The sequence below is a fragment of the Mastigoproctus giganteus genome, chromosome 6, assembly GCF_048544385.1.
Source record: "Mastigoproctus giganteus isolate SK-2022 chromosome 6, ASM4854438v1, whole genome shotgun sequence".
Lineage (NCBI taxonomy): Eukaryota > Metazoa > Arthropoda > Arachnida > Uropygi > Thelyphonidae > Mastigoproctus > Mastigoproctus giganteus.
In genome coordinates, this window is record NC_143580.1 from 33,739,165 (window position 1) to 33,761,062 (window position 21,898).

General features: G+C 40.2%; 1 protein-coding gene across 1 annotated transcript in view; it reads left to right on the forward strand.

Annotated features, from left to right (window-relative positions):
- LOC150084145 (small subunit processome component 20 homolog) overlaps positions 1–21,898 on the forward strand; it is a 343,987-nt gene that overhangs the window by 278,579 nt on the left and 43,510 nt on the right. Inside the window, exon 30 of the mRNA XM_090376133.1 lies at positions 6,901–6,972. Within this exon, the coding sequence (XP_090232259.1) occupies positions 6,901–6,972 (72 nt within the window). The remainder of the gene's footprint in view (positions 1–6,900; positions 6,973–21,898) is intronic.

Genomic DNA, 21,898 nt, shown 5'->3' on the forward strand with positions numbered 1-21,898 from the left:
TTGAAGGAAAAGTATGGGGGAGGGGGATGCCGGAAACTTTGCTCTAGAGACTAAACATGGGTTTCACCACTTCAAGCCTCCAATAAGCAAAGTGGTGGTATTTCACCGGTTGATGAAAGTCATCTACCACCTGAAATAGCTGAACTGTTTCAAGTTTCTTTTTTGACTGTTTACTAACACAAAAGTTGCTGTTTCCACTGCATGTGGCTTAATTAGGGTTTCTGGGCCTCTCCTGCAAGTGCAATATGGTAACTTATCCTGTAGAAGGGCTTGGTAGTGTTTTCATTGTCTGCTTTTGATTTTTGACTTGTTGGCGAGTGAAAGATGCAGCTTTCACCCACCAACAAGGAACAAGGTCATCATTTGGCATGATCAAGGCTGTAAATATGAATTATGCCTTCCAGAAAACCTAGTTTTCTGGAAGCATATTTCTCTTCACTTAAAAAGAAATGATAACAGTAAACAATGACAATATGGTTATATAAAGCAGCAGAATTTATTTAGTATTTATTCCTGTAGTATGAATTTTGTTTTTACAGCATTCATTATTATGTTAAAATTGAAGTATGACTGAAAACAGTCAGTTCTTTCGCTGTTCAGTAGACAAAGCACATTATATCATCATTCACACCATGCATCTGATCCAATAACATTTCTGGATAAGTTTGCTTTATTGAAAAAATACATAAAAAATAAATAATTCAAGTTACTTTATGCTTGCCTTTATTTCAAGTTTCTTTGTGTTTGCATTTATTTCAACAAATATATTAAACAGTAGGTCAGTTATTGAATATATTGAACAGTACCCAAAGCACTGCATATCTACTTATGTAATTCTGTTGGTGCATTATTTCAATTTAAAAAATATTGTCTAATAATACAACTTTGATCAGACAGTTCAGTGAATGATCTTATAATTTTTGAACACATAGTGGTAGCTAAAAGATTGAGTGAGGGCATAGCAAGGACATCTTTTGTACATGTGTGTACCAAGTACACACATCTTTTGTGCAACTTATTTTTATGCACCATTCTAGTAGAAATTTGCATTGTGTGAACACTTGTTTTTCTTATTTGTCTTGTGTACTGAAAATGGCAAAATGTCACAACATGTAAACACTAAATCTTGTTGTAAACTTGGATAGTCGGCTTGGAGAAAGTTGAGGTGCTTGTTACAGTTTATGGGGATGATGGTACAATGAATAAACAGTTTTTAAGGTGTCAGAGGTTTTTAGGGAAATTTTTCAGTCAAAGATAAAGAAAGAAATGGTTGCCTGTGAACATCCCAAAATAATCAAGGCATCAAAAAAATCCACACTGCCATTTGATTGGACCGACAACTAACCATTTGAGAAACTGCTGGGGAAATGTCTCTTTCGTTTTATTTGATTTGCTATTTTGATTGAGGATTTGGAGACAACACGAATCAGTGCCAATTTTTTTCTATGCATTCTCATTCGGTATCAAAGACATATCAAATCATTTCTTCTGAGGTCTTTGAGCAAGATCCTGTATTTTTAATAAAGGACAAAGAGACCAGGGTTCAAAACTCCTGTGGAAAACTCATCACCAAAGCTGAAAAGGGTACTCTGGCCAAAATCACATATAAAAGTCATGCACCAAAAAATGCAGATTGAATTTTTTTGATAATTAGGACAGGCTTATCAGAATTTGTCCCACAAAGGGTCATTAATGTAATCTGCCATAAAAACCGACACTCACTGTCTGGAAATTTTTATAAAAATGTTCCCATGATGCCATACCCACCTTATTTAGCTGATTTTGCACCACATGAGCATCATTTGCACCTTCACTATTCCCAAAATTAAAACAGAACATGAAAAGAAAATGATCTGAATTGATTTAAGGAATCCATTCAAAAATGATGCATTCCTAAACACGTTCACAAATATTAGCAATATGAACATTTATCACTGAATGAAATTAAATTTTGAAATATTCACCAAACCTCTTTTGAACAAACCTTATTTACAATACATACTGTATGTTATTCATGATTATAATCTGTGTGAAAGATATTACAACTGAGAAAGGTATTACACTTTCTCAAGTGTAATATCAGACAATTTCAAAGTGTTTTGTTTAGAGCCTGCAAGAGAAGCCCATTAATGGCATACATTCAGGAATGAACTATTTCCTGCAAGAAAATCGCGTCATTTTTTCTGCTTGAAAGTTACTTTTCCTACATTTTTGCAGTGTTTAAAAAATTGCATTCTATCCTTAAAAGAATAAAATAATTTCATTTTTTTCTGTACTGCTAGTAAAAAAAGTACAGATCCAGTAAGTTAACACTCTCTCTCACACATCAATTATTAATGTGGAACCGGTAATGAATAGGAATGCAGAATTAATAATAACTAATTACTAGGTGAAAGGAAAAAATAATTACTCAAAAATCACACTCAAAATTTATTTTTCATAATGTTGATATAAATTGAATATGTTTTTTCATTGGACAGCTACTTGTATTACACTGCCTTGCTTTTTTTCTCTGAATTTTGAAAGAATTTTAGAAAACACCAACGAAAAGTTATTAGAGGGTGATGTAAATATGACTGGACTGGTTTTTATTTATAGATTCAGTGAACCAATATTCAGTGACAATCTTCAACCTTTTATAACCAATTGTAACAGTTGTAGAAGATTAATTCTTATTAATACATTTATCATTTAAACATGAAACAGTGTGAGTGTCCTTTTTTTTTTCTTTTTTTTTTTTTGGCTGCATGTTGCAACATCAATGTCACAGTTCCCTTTTTCATGCAGCATAACTTTACTAGCTAGTATCACAGACACATTATTTTTTAATATGTGAAATGAATCTAAATGGCATTCTCTAAAAATTTGTTTTTAACTGTATTATGGCAATTAATGTGTTAATGATGAGAAATATCTTTTTTTAAGAGGCCTCATTTGATTTTACAATGACCACACACACACACAAATATTATTTATATGTTACCTTTTAAGTGCATGCTGAGATTCCCTTTCACTAGCTGTGGACATTTGAAATATGCAAAAATTGTACATTGAAAGTATATTGTGTGAGGTTTGAATACAAAGTAATGGCAATCCCTTCCTCTTGTGAAAAACTCAGCAAACAATTCCATTTATGTAACAAGTTTTATAGTAGATGAGGTGATAACTTTTCCCACTCAAAGACACATCAGTAAGGATTTCTGAACCATGTGAACTATGTTCATGAGGTTGAAGCAGTTCCTGGACTAAAACCGAGGTCATATGAGTATATTATTATTATTATTATTATTATTATTATTAGCTATATGGTACAAGGAAGCCTGAGGCTTATGCTGCACCAGACAAAAAATAAAATAAAAAAAATCCCAAGTTACCCTGGGGGAGAGAGAGAGAGAGAGAGAGAGAGAAAAGTAGAAGGGAATCGCCAAGAAAGAAGAATGATGATATCCAGCTCAGGACCCTGGGTGTGCCAAGCCCATACTCACCAGATGTGAGCCCCCGGGTACATACCAAAAGGAAGTAAGGCAAAAAAAACAAGTCATATATAGGTTCCCCGATGGAACTGCCCTTCACCAACAAGGAAATTAATCACGCTATCGCCAACATGAGGAGCGGGAAATGCCCGGACCACGATGCCATTGAAGTTGAGGTTCTAAAGAGGGTGTGGCAATTGGTCCCCCAAGCCATTCATGGGACCCTTAACTACTAACTCCTTTCTGGCACCTTCCCAAGGACTTGGAAACTAGCCAATCTGAAAATTATTTTGAAAGGGCCAGACAAGTCAGAACAGGATCCCACGACCTATCGGCTGATCGGCCCCCGTCCGGTTTTGGGTAAGGTCCTAGAGAAAGTCATCACGGCCAGATTGATGGAAGCATACAAATCAAAAGGCCTTTTAAGAAAGAAATACAGTACAACCCAGTGAATGTATTTAATAACACAAATAAATACATTCACTGGGTTATACTGTATTTCTTTCTAAATTATTATGGACCCCAGTACACAAGGCCCTTTCGTGACAAAAGGCCTTTACTCACCGAAACAATATGGCTTCTCCCCTGGACGCAGCACTCAGGATGCAATCACTAAATTAATAGCAACCAGAGACAACACCGACAACAAATACCTCCTTGCTCTCTTTGTGGACTTCGCAGGGACCTTTGACACACTATGGTGGCAAAGCGCCCTCGCGAAGTTCAGGAAGGCCGAGATCTCTTCGCCCCTCTACTACCTGTTGTCTGACTACCTTAAAGACCGCGATGTTACGGTGAGAAGTGGAATTCATGAAATCTGAAGGAAAGTCACAAGGGGCTGCCCGCAGGGTTCGATATTGGGCCCCTTATGCTGGAACCTGGTGTTCGACTCCTGGCTGGGAAAAAACCTTTCAATCATCTACCTTCATTGCCTACGCAGATGATCTCACCATGCTCACGGCTGGTAACTCTAGGAGAGAAATTGAGAATAGGACAAACTTTATTCTCAAGGAACTCGCTACATCACTATATTTAAACCACCATAAAGGAGGACGCTATATGGGCTGAAAACAACAGACTAAAGGTGTCGACAAAGAAGACAGCACAGATGCTCATCAAAGGAAAGCTTGACAAGGAGCCACCGTCAGCAATTAAATATATGGTTCAAAGGATCAAGTATACCCAAACAAACAGATATTTTGGAATAATAGTAGATGAGACACTCAGCTTCCTCCCTCACTTAAAATATATAAGAGAAAAAAAAACCAAACTTTCTTGTTTGCTATAAAACAGATAACCAGACGAGAGTGGGACCTTAAAGCTCACACACTAAGGCTCCATTACAACTGCATTTTTCTCACAACTCTCTCCTACGGTGCCAGAGCTTGGAGTTATAGAGCAAACAAGGTGGCTCTGATTAAGCAGCTGAATCAAGTGCAACGGCTAGCTCTACTAACCATGTCCAGAGATTGCCGGACAACTTCTACTATGGCCCTACAGGCACTGCTTGGGAAGATGCTAGCTCATCTGGAAATACAATATCTGTATCTTAAATAAAGAATATACCCACCACCCTGGATGACATCACCATCAACCTACAAGCAAAAAAGAAAGGGAATTAACAAGGATAAGAAATAAACTGAAGGAGAGATGGCAGGAAATCTGGTCCACGGCTGAAGTGGGGGATATGACTAGGTGCTACATCCCGGAACCAAGAAAGAAAAGCTATGAATGACGCCAGGCCTACACGCAACATTCCTTATGACGGCACATGAAAGTATAAATGCCAAACTGCAATAACTAGGACTGGCTCAAGCACCGCACTGCCAATGTGGTGAAATAAAAACAGCTGACCACATCCTCAATGAATATTATTACTATCAAGACCTCAGACAGGAGTGCTCCTCCTTGGTGGAGCCCACACTGTCAATGAATAAAAAAAAAAAGTATATCATTATGAGGTAATAATGATTTACATAATGCATGTAATAATGATGTTTTTCTGTATATCAGGTAGTTGCACATTGGGTTTCAGTATTTTCATGACTGGGTCAATTGAAATGATAATCCATATTCTGGATGATACACTAGCTGGTCATGGAGATAAGATAAACCAACATACTGTCTTGTATCGCACATCTTGACAGACAGTCTGAACCTTTGCACTGGCAAAGGTTAAGACTGTCTTCCATTAATATTAGCATCAGCTGCCACTCATTTCAAGAGATATAAATTTAACTGCTGCTGATGACTGAAGCAATTTCCAAAATCCTCTTCAACCAAGGCTACAGTTAACTACTCTGACGTGAGTAGGGTTTTTCCTGTGAGTTATTCCAGGTTTTTAGCCTGCATGATGTGCAGATTGGCCCATGAACACACACACACACACTTTTACAGAGAAATATACAATCCAGACATAAGAAACAAGTGCCATTGCAATTTTTTTGATGTGAAAACATCTTTGGTGGCACCTACTTGGACTGAAGTAAAACTGATTAGTAGAGTAAGTAGCGGAGGTGAGCATAAAACATTACATCATTCATAACTTCAGTTTGAAAACTTTAGTAGGTGCCGCCAAGGATGTTTTCATATAAAATAAAGCATCTTTTGTGTGTACACGTAGGTTTTTTTTTTTTACCATCGAGAAGAGCATGCATTTCTGTGCCAATCCACTGCATGGTTTCATTGATTTTGCTATTTTAAGAACCCAGTAACATGAAGATTATGATTATGGTAGCATATGATATCAAGGGTGTCATATGATCCATGCTCTAGAGCAGTGGTCTCCAAAGTGGGGAGATGATCCATGGGGTGCACGAGATAATCCACAATACATCAATATTTATTAATTATGAAAACTTTTAGCCTGCATGTACAACAAGCAACGTATTTCTGCAAGCAAATATTTTCGAACATGAACTACAGTATATTAAAAATAAATCAAGAAACCGCCTGAACAATGAGAGTTTTTCGGCATGTTTAAAGATGAAAATTACGACATACTCGTGTGATGTTGGAGACTCACTCAAGAAGTTCAGCAGCAAAAGTTACATTAATTCGTACCTAATTGGATGTTTGTTACATTTTTTCAGTATTAATAAATAATATTTCAAAAAATATAATTTTTTTAAAGAAAACACTCTCCCACTCTATTCCACTTCTTAAATCCCCCCCTCCCTTCTCATCCCAGCTTGAGCTGAGGTGCGGCTCTTCACTGAAAAAAGGTTGCCGACCCCTGATAAAGAACATGGTTCTATATATCACTCTGATCTCTGATCTTTAATATATTGAAAATTTGGCCAATATAAAAAAATATATATCGGAAGCAGACTCAGTTTGCTGAACATGTTTATATTACATTGTAGTTATTTTGGTATTTTTATTACTGTTTTCTCCAATGCCTTTTAATGGGAATTTCTTTCCTCAGTTGCAAGATCTTCTGGAAGACTTTTGCACCCAATTACGTAGCCAGCATCTGACAGATGCCTTAGGAGAACAAGTATGTACTTTCCTTTTGTTTTACAATAAAATAACCCCATCATATTTACTACTACTGCTGCTATTTTTTTTTTAAATAAAAGGATTATAATATATAATATCAATAGCAAGTTGATTGCACTGGTGAAACGCATACTGTTTGAAATTCTCTGGCCCTATTTTGATGCAATTTTAATTAACTGATATATTTCATGAATGGGTTAATTTGAGTCATCTAAATTGTACTCAGTAATATTAGTATAATTCTCTCTCTCCCTCATTAAATTTAAAGCTGTACAAAGGACTGTTCAATAAAGCATGACCATAATTTTCTTTTTCATGACGTACCTTTATTAATCATCCATATTTTAATGGTCCTTTTCAAAGTATTCTCCATTTGATGAAATGCACTTACTCCATTTCTACCATTCTTCAAAAACATGGTGAAAGCCATTTTTTGTCTTTATAGCTTTACAACCAATGTCTTTATAACTTCTTCTGATGAGAGGAAACGTCTTCCTCGCAGCTCTTTCTTTAAATTTGGAAATTAAAAAATTGCATGACAGGGTCAGGGCTGTAGGGCAGATGAGGAACACATTTGACATTAATGCTCGCTAAGTACTCGATCACGGTATCAGCAATGTGAAGGCTCACATTGTCATGATGCAGCATCCACCCACCTGCTTGCAGTTGTAGTCATTTGTGATGAATACAATTGCAAAGTATGCAGTATAGTTCTGTAGTAAGGTCCTGTAACGGTCATATGATGTGGCTCAACATGCTGGTAAATGATTCCTTGAATGTCAAAAAAAGAGATGACCATAATCTTTCTTTCAGAACTACAACTTTTGCTTTCTTCGATGTTGGAGCAGAAATAGAGTAAGTGCAATAAGTTTGAAACAGAGTTTTGTTGCTTACTCTCTGGGTTGAAATGATGAAGCTATGTCTCAACCACTATTATCACCTTGTGCAGAATCTCACTGTCTTAAATAACCGTCAGTAGCAGCATTTTGACAATGCTCCATGCAGACTTGCTGTTGCTCAAGTATGTGTAGTGTTGGAATCCAGTGTGGACAAACACATGCCATATACAAATGGTCATGGAGAATACTTTGGTGCTTCTGACTGATATTCTCAATGTCTCTGGCAGTTGCTTTACTGCTATACAACGATCTTCTTTCACGACGACGGTAGTGTTTATGGTTGCTGTGATGAAAGTAGTGGTTGGAGCTCCAGGACTGCCGATTTTTGTGATTGAGTCAGGTCCATCTTTAAACAGTCTAAATCACCTGAAAGCTGTGCTATATGGAAGTATAGATTCACCATAAGCCTCTTATAACATTTCATTACACTTAGCTGGTGTTTTTTTGAGAGCAGCATACTGTTTCTCACATGTCACATCTGTTGTTACATAGGCGAAACTAAACAGGCATAAACTTGACTTATTATGATCATTCTTTATTGAACAGCCCTCGTACATATAATATGCATGTATCTTATTTAATGAATTTTGAGAAGGCATAAGAGTTGTAAAATTTTTGTATTGCCTTTGAGGTATGTTTCAGTATATGCCTTTTTGAGAGCACTTTCCTGTAATCTTCTTAGTGTTAGAGCACATATCCTGTCATTTCACCAGGTGCACCATACTATCCTCACATAATTCTTTGGTTGCTAATGACAGCAGTTGCAGACACCATGCTGTGCATTTGCATCTGATAGGAACTTGTAAACCATCTGTCTTTATTGGAAGCCCAGTATTATAAAAATTATTGGGGGAAGGAGGAGATCCAGGATGTAAGAGTGATGCTCATTACATTCCAGGTGACATTCTTCTTATGGAGCTTACTACTTGTGAATAAGCATTATTCTGAAATAGTTTGATATTCTGTGCATATCTGCATGCACATTTGTTCTTGTGCTGGAGATTGTTAGAAACCCCTTGAGTCTAGAAGCAGAAGAGTTTAGTGATTTAAGTAGATCATTAAAGTCTTCATAAGGTAAGCACTACATTGACAGCAGAGAATTGAGCCTTGAAATTTTTTTTTTGCTATAAAAACAGTGGTTTCCAATATACTGAATCCCTTCAACATTCCACTTATGCAGAAAATCATTTCCATTTTTATTTTATCACTGCAGAGATAGTTTCCATAAGCATCCACTTATAAACACTTACAGTATGTGATGAATGCACTATTCCTACACTGATGTTCAGCACATTGTGACGACCCTGATGGACACACATCAGTTGGCATGTATTGCTGCTAACACAGCCATGATATTTGTAGGATTTGCCACTTCATACATTGGACCAGACCATAGCATACACTTGATTAACTGTTGACTCTTGTGGAACTTCGTGTTCAACAAGAGCCAATCTGCAACTGATATCTCAAAAACAGATGAAATTGCCATATGTCCTGCATCCTGCAGTTTATCTCTGTGTGTCCTGCATCCTGTGATGAATGTCTGCTGTTTAACAGCCCCTCTGCACTAAAGAATTACCAAAAGGAAAGATAATTGAAACAGTTTAAATTAATGCATTCCACTGAAGTGAAAAAGATTTTGAAGCATGTACACAGTGACTTGCTTTGGCTAAATTTTTGACTAGACTGGTAGAACAGTGGCCACTTTTGACAAGTCTAGAGTTAAAGAAGACATTAGAAGTGCTATAAAAAAAAAGCCACATGAGTACTTTTAGAAGTTATCAAATTGATAAATACAACAAGCAATCATTAGCAAGTGGTACTGATTCACTCGTGTTCAAATCAATGCAATTCATGATTCAAAAGAAGTTTTGAAAGAAGGCAAATTAATAAAATGAACTCCTCAAGGAAACGAACTTCTGATACAAGCAATCCAAAACAGTCCAATCAAGCTGATAAAGCAGTTGCATTTGGAAAGGCTGTTTTTGTTCTTTTCTTCTGGCTCAAATAAAGGATTTTGCCTGTTACTTTTAAATATTTTGCCAACATTTGAACAGAACTTAGTTCTTAAATAAAATGTTGCCCACATCCATTTAATGAAATCATTATTCCTTGATACATTGAAGAATGTGAGATGTAGATTTGTTAGAAAAACAGTTTTTAAATCTTCCATTTTCATTTTGAACATAGATTATTAAACTGGATAGAACCAGAAGGCGTAGTCTTAGGCATTTCTACTGCTAAGATTAGTATTAGTATTAGCAATGGCCACAAGGTGCAGGAAAGCCTATGGCTTATGCTGCACCAGCCAAAAAATAATCGGCACCTCCGTAGCCAGGTGGGCAGGAGCAGCAGTGCGTAGCACACGCTTCTTGATTAGACCGGGGTTCGAGCCCATGCCCAGCAAATACGGAGGATGCGGAAAGGTCAGGGAATGACCACCGCATATCCCCAGAGCAATATGGCCTTAGTTGCTAATGCTCCTAAAAAACCAAAATAGCAAACCAAATAATAATAATAAAAATAAAATAATAATAAGAGGAAAGGAAATAGACAACCTATTCATTTCCCTCCACCCATAGGTAGCTGTTGACCTTTGAATTTCCCCAAACTGTCAGCCTCTACCACCCATGTAGGTAACTTATTCCAGTAATTTATAACTCACTGACTAAAATAAAACTTCCTGAAATCCAGTCTAAACATCCCTCCCCTGCAACTTAAAATTACGACCCCTAGTTCTAGAATCATTTATGACTATTAAAATTTCGTCCTCATTCATATTTTATGCCTCTCAGAGCCTTAAACACCTCCTCTAAGATGACTAGTTTCTAAGCTCTGCAACCCACATATTCGAAGTCTTTCCTCACATGGACGCCCTTTTGCCAATCTCACTGGGCGAGTTACCCATCTTTGGACTCTTTCAAGAAGCAGAATGTCTTTCTTTAGATGCGGTCTCCATACTTGAATACAGTATTCCACATGTTGTCTAACAATAGCCTTATATAATGGAATTATGACATCCTTATCTCTATTAGTAATTGTTCGATAAATCATCAATAGGACACCATGGGCCTTCCTTGCAACCTGTCTACAGTGCTCTGAGAGACCTTGGGTGCCAAGTGATTGTGAGTGAGCGATTTCTCTGTTTCCACTGCGATTCTCAAAAGGTGAATTCTAGTTCTCTTTTGCGTTCTTCTCCTTAATAAATCCTTTTATTTAATAGCAGCTCTTTTTTCAAAAGTACTGATTGAGAGCAAGAAAGGAAAGTAACCTTTCTTTTTTTCATATTTAATAGGCTAACTCCTACTAATTTTGCTTAGTCACACCAGGCACTGCTCCTGCCTCCCCATGGCAGGGCCGGTAACCTTGGCAAAAAGGTTCATCTGCCAGGGGCTAAGAGGAGCCAACATGGAACAAAATACATTTCCATCTATAGAGTCGACAAGCTGTTGGCCAGATACTGAACATGAACATGATTCATCACGAGCAAAGAGGTTGAAAACCAATCCCTTGGACTGGTTTTGACAGACTTACTAGCATTTTTAATAATGCACTCACTATCAGAACAGCTTCTCAGTAAGCTATCCCCTTTTCTAATCCACAAACACCTGGAAAGTATTGCAGGGTTTCCCAAGATGGTTAAGAGACTGCAATCAGGGGACTTACTTGTTGAAACTCTAAACCACAGGCATTCTGAAAAACTAAGTCAAAATTACAAATTTTGGTGGTATTCCAGTTAACGTAACTCCACATGCAACCCTAAATACATCAAAGGGTGTAATATCTAGTTGGGACCTGATGAATGTGACGGAGGAAGAAATTAAAGAAGAGCTTCAGGAACAGAATGTAATCGCTGTAAAAAGAATTATGGTCAAAAGAGACAATATACTCATACCTACCAGAAATATCATTCTCACCTTTAACAGTCCAAATCAGCCCTCATCAGTAAAAGCAGGATACCTTCTTTGCCGCACTTGTCCTTTCATACCCAATCCGTTGAGATGTTATAAATGCCAAAAGTATGGCTACTCTCAAACGACATGCAGAGGCAACCCAGTTTGTCCTAACTGTGGATCCTCCGATCACATTCAAAGTGATTGTTCGGTGAAAGAAATTATCTGTCCCAACTGCAAAGGCAACCATCCTGCCTACTCTAAAACATGTGAGAGATGGAAAACGGAGAAAAAAATTGTGAAATATAAAATTGAAAATAAAGTTAGTTATCAGGAAGCAAGCAAATTAATTGCACCCAGTATACCTAACCGTACCTATGCCAGTATCGCAAAGAAATATCAGACAATAGCCACGCAAACTGATGTTACATATCAATCTCCGACTGGGCTCGAGCTGTCCGCTCTCAGCAAGAGTCCAATACCCTGAAGCACTCAGACCAAACAAGTAATACACCTCTTAAGATTCCAGTAAAATCTCCTCCTCCACCAGTGATTGCTACTACTTCAAATAATCCTAGTTCATCTTCAAAAGAGATTATTCAGGACACATCGATGGATCCAGAGTATTCATCCAAACAGGAAGATCCGATTCTGGAAATATTTGTAGAAGAAGAAGATATGGACACAGGTCGCCCTAAATTTCCAAAAAGAGACAAACCAAAGCCAGAACGCCATAAGACAGCCACATCAGGTACAGCTTCTTCTTCTAAATTCAAGTAATGCCTAACATCTTGCAATGGAATTGTAGAGGCTTTCATGGCAACATTGATGACATTCATTACTTAATTAACCGCTACTCTCCAGTTGGTTTCTGCCTGCAAGAAACCTATTTAACTGCTCAAATTTCCATTTCCATAAAAAAACTACTCAGTCTATAGACGAGATCGGAATACAGCCGATTCTGCTCGTGGTGGTGTAGCTATTTTAATTAGCTCAAGGATCCCAGCTAGGCAAATCACTCTCCAAACCAAAATCGAAGCTGTCGCTGTGTGTCTGATTACTCAGAAGGCTTTAACACTGGTCTCAGTTTATCTCCCACCAGATCATACTTACTCTTATAATGACCTTAAAGAACTTTTATTACAGCTACCCACCCCATCTGCCTGCTAGGGGATTTCAATGGCCACCACCCTTTATGGGGATCATCTAAATTAGACAGACGTGGCTGACTGATTGAAACTTTACTGGAAAAACGAAACCTCACTCTTCTTAACAGTGGCTCGCACACCCATATACAGTTACCTACTGGACAGACTTCTGCCATTGACCTATCAATTTACTCCCCGATACTGTTTTCAGTCATGTAGTGGTCCGCTCTGGATAATCCCATGGGCAACAATCATTTTCCAATTGTTTGTAATCTGATGACTACACAACCACCATTAGACGAACCCTGCAGGAAATGGAAATTCTCTAAAGCTAATTGGGACAAATTTCAGTCAGCAATCATACTGGACAAAAAAATTATACAACTACATCCCATAGATGAAGTTACCGATTATATCACTTCTTGCCTTTTATTTGCAGCTAAAAGCTCAATTCCATTATCAAATTCCAAGACTCGACGCCATTTCAACTGTTGGTGGAATGAGGAATGCACAAAAGCGAAGAAAGAAAAAAATAAAGCATGGAATATATTTCGTCGAACTCCAACTACAGTTAATCTTATTAACTACAAAAAACTAAAGGCAAAAGCTTGTCTCTTTCAAAGACAAGCCAAGAAAGATTCTTGGACTCGGTTTGCAGCGACTATCAATAGAAACACAACCCCACGATTAATATGGAAGAAAATTAGGCAGCTTTCTGGGAAGTTTCCAACTGTTCCTTCCCCAATTCTTTCCTGCAGTGGTCTAGACGTCTCTGCTCCTCTGGATATAGCAAATGCCTTAGGCAAAACTTTTGCTGACGTCTCAGCTGCTTCCACCTACACTCCAGAATTTCAGAAAACTAAGACCACCACAGAACAGAGACACATAAACTTTCGAACCTCACTGCTACTTCCATATAACCAGCCGCTCCAATACTGTGAACTTTTGCAAGCCATCAGAACAACACGCAAGGCGCCTCCGTAGCCAGGTGGGCAGGAGCAGCAGTGCGTAGCACATGCTTCTTGATTAGACCGGGGTTCGAGCCTGTAAGCCACCAAATACGGAGGATGCGGAAAGGTCGGAATGACCACCGCATATCCCCGGAGCAATAGGGCCTTAGTTGCTAATGCTCCTAAAAACCAAATAACAACAACACGCAACAGTGCCGCTGGGCCATATGGGATATATTATGTTATGTTACAGCACCTTGATGAGAAAAACTTACAAATGCTGCTTGCCTTCTTTAACCAAATCTTCCTGGGAAGTGTTTATCCCACTTCTTGGCACCATGCTACAGTTCTGGCCTTTTTGAAACCTGGAAAAGACCCCTCCAATCATAATAGTTACAGACCAATATCTCTGTCCAGTTGCCTTGGTACAATTATTGAAAAAATGATCCACAGTTGACTCACTTGGATTATTGAAAGCGAACATCTACTAAGTAATAGTGAGCATAGCTTTCACCAAAACAGGTCCTCCTTTGATCTGATGATCAAGGCTGAATCTGAAATTTGCAATGCCTTTGTTAAAAACGAACACCTAGTTATGGTCTCCATAAATATAGAGAAGGCATTCGATACTACCTGGCATTATGGAATTCTCCGTGACCTCCATAATCATGGTCTACGTGGCAACCTGCCTATATTTATTAGGAACTTCCTCAAGAGCAGATCTTTCCAGGTCCGATATCAAAATTCCCTTTCTGCTACATTCTTGCAAGAAGAAGGAGTACCACAAGGGTCGGTTTTGAGTGCAACCCTGTTTGCCCTCAGAATTGATTCCATCACAAAAGAACTTCCAAATACTGTAGAGGCGTACCTTTACGCTGACGATCTCTCTATTTCTTGCCATTCACAGAATATGAGATCTATCGAAAGGCAATTGCAGATGTCTCTCAATAAAGTACAAAAGTGGACTGAGCTCAATGGATATCGTCTTTCCCAACAGAAAACAGTTGCGATCCACTTTTGCAACAATGCAAACTGCATACGGATCCTGAACGTCAGATATCAAATTCCACCATTCCGATTGCCAGCAATATCAGATTCTTGGGACTAATCCTGGACAGTAAGCTGAGCTTCTTTGAACATGTTAAATTATTACGTACTACCTGTCTTAAAAAGATCAATATGCTAAGAGCTTTATCTGTCCATTCTTGGGGAGTAGACCATACAACTTTGCTGCTCTTATATAGAGCATTGATTAGATCCCATTTAGATTTTGGTGCTCCAGTTTATGATTCTGCCTGAAGGAGTGTATTACGTTGGCTGGATCCTATTCAACATAATGCACTGCGGATTGCAATTGGTGCGTACAGGACATCTCCAACTCATAGTGTATACATTGAAGTTCATGAGCCCCCTTTGCATCTCCGCAGAAAAATGCTGTTACTTAAATATGCAGCCAAAATACAGACTTGCTCTTTGCATCCTATTCAGCCATACCTTTTTAATCAACCACTAGTTAATCTCTATAGAAATAAACCAAGTAAAATCCGACCAGCTGGCCTACGGCTCCTTAAAATATCACAGACCTGGAATGTTCCTCTCCACAATAGGCAACAGATAAAGAATTACTCTCATCCACTGTGGACCCCTTTCCTCAACTGACCTGTGATACTTATTTTCTACAATGGGGAAAGAATCGCCTACCGACACTGAATGTGCAACAACCCCATGCTAGCCATATTCAAAGCTGTGCTGACTTCTTGCCGGTATATACGGATGGTTCCAAATCTTTTTCAACTGTTGGAGCAGCAGCAGTGTTTCCCTCTGCTATCATATCAGCTTCTCTTCCACCTGAGTATAGCAACTTTTCAGCAGAACTGTATGCAGTACAATTAGCTCTAGAAAATTTGACCCTACACCCATGTGCAAAATATATAGTTTACACTGACTCTCTCAGCTCAATTAGAACAATGCAGAATCCCTCTCAAAAGAATCACCATATTTTATTGAAAATCAGGAGTTTGCTATTACAAATTGATCACAGTCAACAACTAGTGAAGTTTTGCTGGATTCCAGCACATTCAGGCATAAAAAGAAATGAACTGGCTGATATATCTGCTAAAAATCCATCAACCTTAGACTTAACCTCTGTCTTCATTCCAGCTTCTGATTATAATATCATAATTCAAACAGCATACCATGCACAGTGGACAGAGCTATGGCATAAAGAAACAAATAACAATGGCATAAAGAAACTTTTCCAATTGAAACAGGACCCAAAATTATGGCACTCATGCATTCAGACAGTTTGAAGAGAAGAAGTGGTACTCGCACAGATTAGAATAGGGCATACCCATCTGACTCACCTCACTGGCGATGATCCTCCTCAGTGTTCACTGCTCTGAACCCAGCGAAGCAGTCAAAACCATAGTAATGACAAAACTAGCAGAGGATCTCAAGACCAGAAAAATTAAATCAGTACGGAAAACATGCAACATAGGCATAATAATCGAAATGCATATGCAGGAAGATGCCCAAAAAATACAAACTCTCGGCCTAGGGGCCACGTCCCCCAAAAAAAGAGGGCCTAGTATAATTATATTCAACACGGACAAAGACCTCACGCCAACAGCTCTTCGAGAAGAACTGTATATGAGAAACCTCCAGCAAGAACACCCAGAGGTAGATCCAGCATCACTTATAAATCCGAGGCATCAAACCAAATCCCGAATAGGTAGCACCACAAACTGGGTGGTCGAGCTTTCACCTGTGGCCTGGAATACTGTAAACAAACACAACAGAGTGTTCATAAACTGGGGCAGTCATCGCTACAATGAACACGTGACAGTACCCAAATGCTTCCGGTGTGGCCGCTTTGGACACACCACCCACACATGCATCCAAACGCAACCAACATGTGAGCATTGTGCTGAAGTAGGACACGAATTTAAGACATGCCCTGAGAGAGGATCCACCAACATGTGCAAACTGCAAGGCGCACAAAATCCAGGCAGACCATTCAATCCATGACAACAAGTGCCCTGTATATATAAAGGCCAAGGGAGTATGCCGAACAAGACTCAACTATGGAAGCACGCCCTAAACAGTATAACCAACTAAAAGTTCAGTTCACACAGCTCAACGCACAAAGGTCTAGGGTGGTTGCCGCCCAGTTGGTAAAAAAGGCCAATGAAGAAAATGTCAACATTATGCTTGTGCAAGAGGTCAGGGGATACCCCCTGCAATACAAGATTGTGCATACTGATGCTGAAACCCCATGGGCAGCCATCCTAGTTAGAAATCCGGATTACACAGTGACCAAACTATCAAACTACTGCCTCCCCTGGGCTGCATGTGTCCACATAGTCACCGCACTGGGGGAATTTTACGCTGTCTCAATATACAGTCGACCGGGGGAAGATATCCTCCCAACTATTAACTACCTACAGACCATGCACACAGAATTTCCGAACACCAAAACAATTGTAGGCGCAGACGTAAACTGCCGCTCACCAGCATGGTATAGCGAAACCCGAGGATGGAGAGGCATTGTGAACAGGCAGCGTCTGGAAGAGTACCTCACAAAAAGTTGCTATAATATACTTAACCAGCCAAACAACCTCCCAACATTCTCCAGCACTATGTGGGAGACAACAATTGATGTCAACCTTGCCACAAGATCCGTCACTGATCACATCACAGCCTGGACAGTAAAGGAAAACTGGACAACATCGGACCACAGAGCAATAACCTTCCAACTAAACCGAACAATAGCCAGAAGCACAATTCCCAGACAAATACAGCACAGATACACCATAGGAAAAGCAGACTGGCCCAAATTCCGACAAACCATACAGGTGGCTGCCCACACATTCAACACAGAAGAGACAACACCAAGCAAAACTGGTGAGACTTATCACAGAAGCGGCAGACAAATCTATCAAAAGAAAGAAACCATCTCCAGGGACAGTACCTTGGTGGAACCCTGAGCTCCAGCAACTAAGGCAGGTAGCAAACACCTGTCGGAAAAAATTCCAGCGGGCTAGACATGATTGGCCTTTTGCAGAAGTAGAGGTGCTCCGGGAACGATACTGTACTGCAAGGAATACACAGCAAAAATCAGAGAAAGAAAAGAATGTGCGTGGGAGCACCTAGTTTCCACGACAGGAAAATGACAACCCCTGGGGAGTTGTCTATCTGGTGACTACAAACAGGCTCCCCAGAGGCGAGGTAGTCCCAGCAACAAGAAAACCGCAAGGGGGATGCACAAAGACGTGGCACGAAACAGTCAACAATATTTTGAATGCTATGTTTCCGGAGCACCTTGATCCCACTACGCCAGAACAAGTACTGCTCTGCCAACAGAACAGCATATACACAACCCAGGAAATTGAGGAACCTTTCACCAAGATTGAGCTGGAGATCACGGTGGCCAAGCTGAGAAACAAAAAGTCCCCAGGGTAGATCTCCTAGAGCCAGATATCATCAAGAAAGCAGTGAACACCATCCCGGAGGAAATATTGAAACTATACAATAAATGCCTCAAAGAAGGCTACTTCCCGTGCAGTTGGAGGGTGGCAATGCTCCAACTAATCTTGAAGAATCCCACGAAGAGGCAGGGTCCTATCGCCCAATAGTGCTCCTGACAGTTCTCAGCAAGCTTCTTGAACATCTCCTGCGAAACAGGATAGAGAAGCACTATAGAAACACGGGCCTAGAGTCACCCAAACAATTTGGATTTCGAAAAGGATACTCCACCACCGATGCCCTACGCAGCATCATCAATGCTGCAACAGAAACAGACTGCAAATACTTTCTTGCCATCGCGCTTGACTTTGCTGGGGCGTGTGACACCCTCTGGTGGCCAAGCGTCCTCAGCAGGCTCCGTGAAGCCAAACTCTCAAGTAAATCTATACAATTGCATCAGCAGTTACCTGTGCGACAGATCAGTAAAGGTCACTGCTCCTTACTGTACAATAACCAGACGCATCTACAGAGGATGCCCACAGGGCTCCGTCCTGGGCCCACTACTCTGGAACGCGGTCCTGGATGGATTCCTCAACCTCAACCTCGGAAATGCAGCCTCTCAGACGTATGCGGATGACCTTGTCCTGACACTGGCAGAAAACTCCAGGGCACAGCTGGAAAACACACAAACCGGGTGCTCGCCACTCTACAACAATGGGCTGACGAAAATAACCTGAAGATATCATCCACTAAGACAAGCTCCGTCCTACTTCGGGGAACCCTGGACACCAGGAGACCCCCCCCCCCCAAATAAAAGTACAAGAAACCACCATCAAGCTGACCACAGAAATGAAATTTCTCGGGGTTGTCCTTGATAGAAACCTATCCTTCACCCCCCACCTTAACTATCTCAGAAATAAAATCAGAAATTACTCGTCACTATTTGCAAGAATCATCCGCAAGGACTGGGGCATAAAGAAGAAAACCCTTGCTCTTTTTCACAAAACTGTGTTCCTGCCAGTCATCCTCTATGCCTCGGGGGTCTGGTACAAGAAAGCAACCACTGCAACTAATAAAAGAAAACTAGAAACCATACAGAGGTACATCTTGCTGACTATCTCATGAGCTTGCAACACAGTGAGTACACATGTGCTTCAGGTGCTCACGGGTGCCCTCCCCTTGGACCTGGAAGTGATACGCAGTGGACTCCTCTACAGCCTTTCCAAAGGCATACCTGATACCTGCCTAAATTTCACATTAAATGTAGCCAGCGAACCGAAAATAGAGAAAAGAAGACTAACTGTACATCTCCAGCAAACCTGGCAAACACGGTGACAAAACTCAGCAAAAGGGCAAATAACACGAAAATTCCTCCCAACTGTCTCGGCCATATACCCAAAATACCCAAGCTGGCTCTCCCCAGGATTGCTGGCCACGGCGCCATCAGATTCAAACTGATGACCTTTGGACTGAGAAACACTGTCATTGTGGCTTAGTGGAAACGTGGGAGCATTTAATGTACCACTGCAAGCTTTATGAAGACCTCCAATGCCAACTAATTACAGAATTACATTATGTACCAGAGAATCAAGAGGAACGCTTACTGGAGGAGGAGCACAGCTACAAACTTTGCACAAGATCTTTTTGACAGAAGGCATACTCTTCCGCCCCCACAGCTACAATAGCGATTCTCAGGCCCACAATATATGACTTGCAAACAACCATATAAGGTGCACGGACAGTCACCATCAAGACAATCCACAAAGGGATTGCATCCCAGGAAGAAACAGCATAAACTGAAGTAATCATATTGGACCAAACACCCGCAACCACAGACCTAACTAATGGACCTGTCCTGGTGCTAAGTGACAACTACGGACAGGATCCTACACCCGGACTCGACAAACTCGGATCCAACAAATGGACCCAGGATCCAACAACTAATGATCATGACTCCAGACAGAGACATAAGTAACCACAGACGGGACTAAATACCCACAACTACAGACCTGACTAAGGCACCTGTCCTGCTGCCAAGTGACAACCACAGACAGGAACCTACACCCGGATTGGACAACTAGGACCCAACCAAGGACCTGACTCAAGCAGACATGCAGCCGCCAGGCCTTACGGCGACCTGTGCTGGCTTCCTTGCTGGGCACACTTTCCTCCCTCCCCTGGCAGAGGGAGAGGTGACAGCCTTCTTGTTGCCTCCCCCCTGCCATCCCACATCTTTCTCTCTGGTGGGGCATGGGCATGCCCCACTGGCACATGCTGAGGTCATCTACTCTATTGACCCCAGTCTTTCCTAGCTATTCCCCCCCTAGCCTTCAGTCTCCTCCCCCTCTCTATCTGTTTTTTTTTTTTTTTTTTTTGGTAGTTGTTGGCCCATCGGCTTCTGTGGCCATAATGCACCTCACAAAGTTTTTGCAGTACTTTGATCCAAGCCTGAGGCGAGATTCGAACCCGCAACCTTTGGGTTGCTAGGCAGGTACTTTACTCATCCGGCTAGCCCGGTCGGCTCTCTATCTGTATGCCAGCGCAAGACCCACACCAAAATTCTAGCTTCTTTAAATTATTTCACCCTCTCCTCGGCCATTAAATTCTGAAACGCAACCCCTTCAAACCGGGAAACATGCATGTGATCAACATATAACGTGCAAAAATTATTTTATTTTATTTTTATTTATTTATTTTTTTTCTATTTACTTATTTTATATTATTATTATTATTTTATTCTTTTTTTTTTTTTTTAGGTTCTTGCCGTTGAAATCTCAGGAAAATAGGTGGCAGCACCTGCCAGAGTAAATGCAAATTGCTAGGTACCTGGTCTGCCTCCACGGGATGAAAGTGGGGCAACGTCGGGCCTCAGCAGGGGCCTGGCAGCAAAATGGTCAGAAGAACAACGGTACATGACACCACACATTTCAAGATCCCTACACTTTTAAATCTCTGGCCTTTACGATGAACTGTATCACCACACAAAGTAAACTACACGGATGTGGGGGAAACCCCTGGTGCCGTTTGACCCTAGATACACTTTACTGCTCTAAACATCTAATAGTCAAACATATTTTGATTGACTGTCCACACTATCAACCACATCATATTTAAATACTTTAAAATCTGGCTAATCTTCAAGAACCGTTGACATTACATCATCATATCATAGGAGAGGAGGCAAATATTAAGGAACTTTTCTTATGAGGATGCGGAAAGGTCAGGGAATGACCACAGCATAATCCCGGAGCAATGTGGCCTTAGTTGCTAATGCTCCTAAAAACCAAATAACATACAACAACATCAACCCCAGGAGCCTTACTGGCCTGTAGGCTCGAAAGTTTTTTTCATTAAATAAACGTGAAATTTCAACATCATTAATTACATTTTTTTCAACTTCACTCCCATAATATCTCATTGACACAAAAGGTTTTTCTTCTGTAAATATTGATGCAAGGTAACTGTGAGTTCATCTGCAACTTTAGCTGGGGTATCTAATACTATACCACATCTATTACATAAGAGTCCGATCTGGTTTGTCCTTCTCTTGTTTTCATTTATATATGTGAA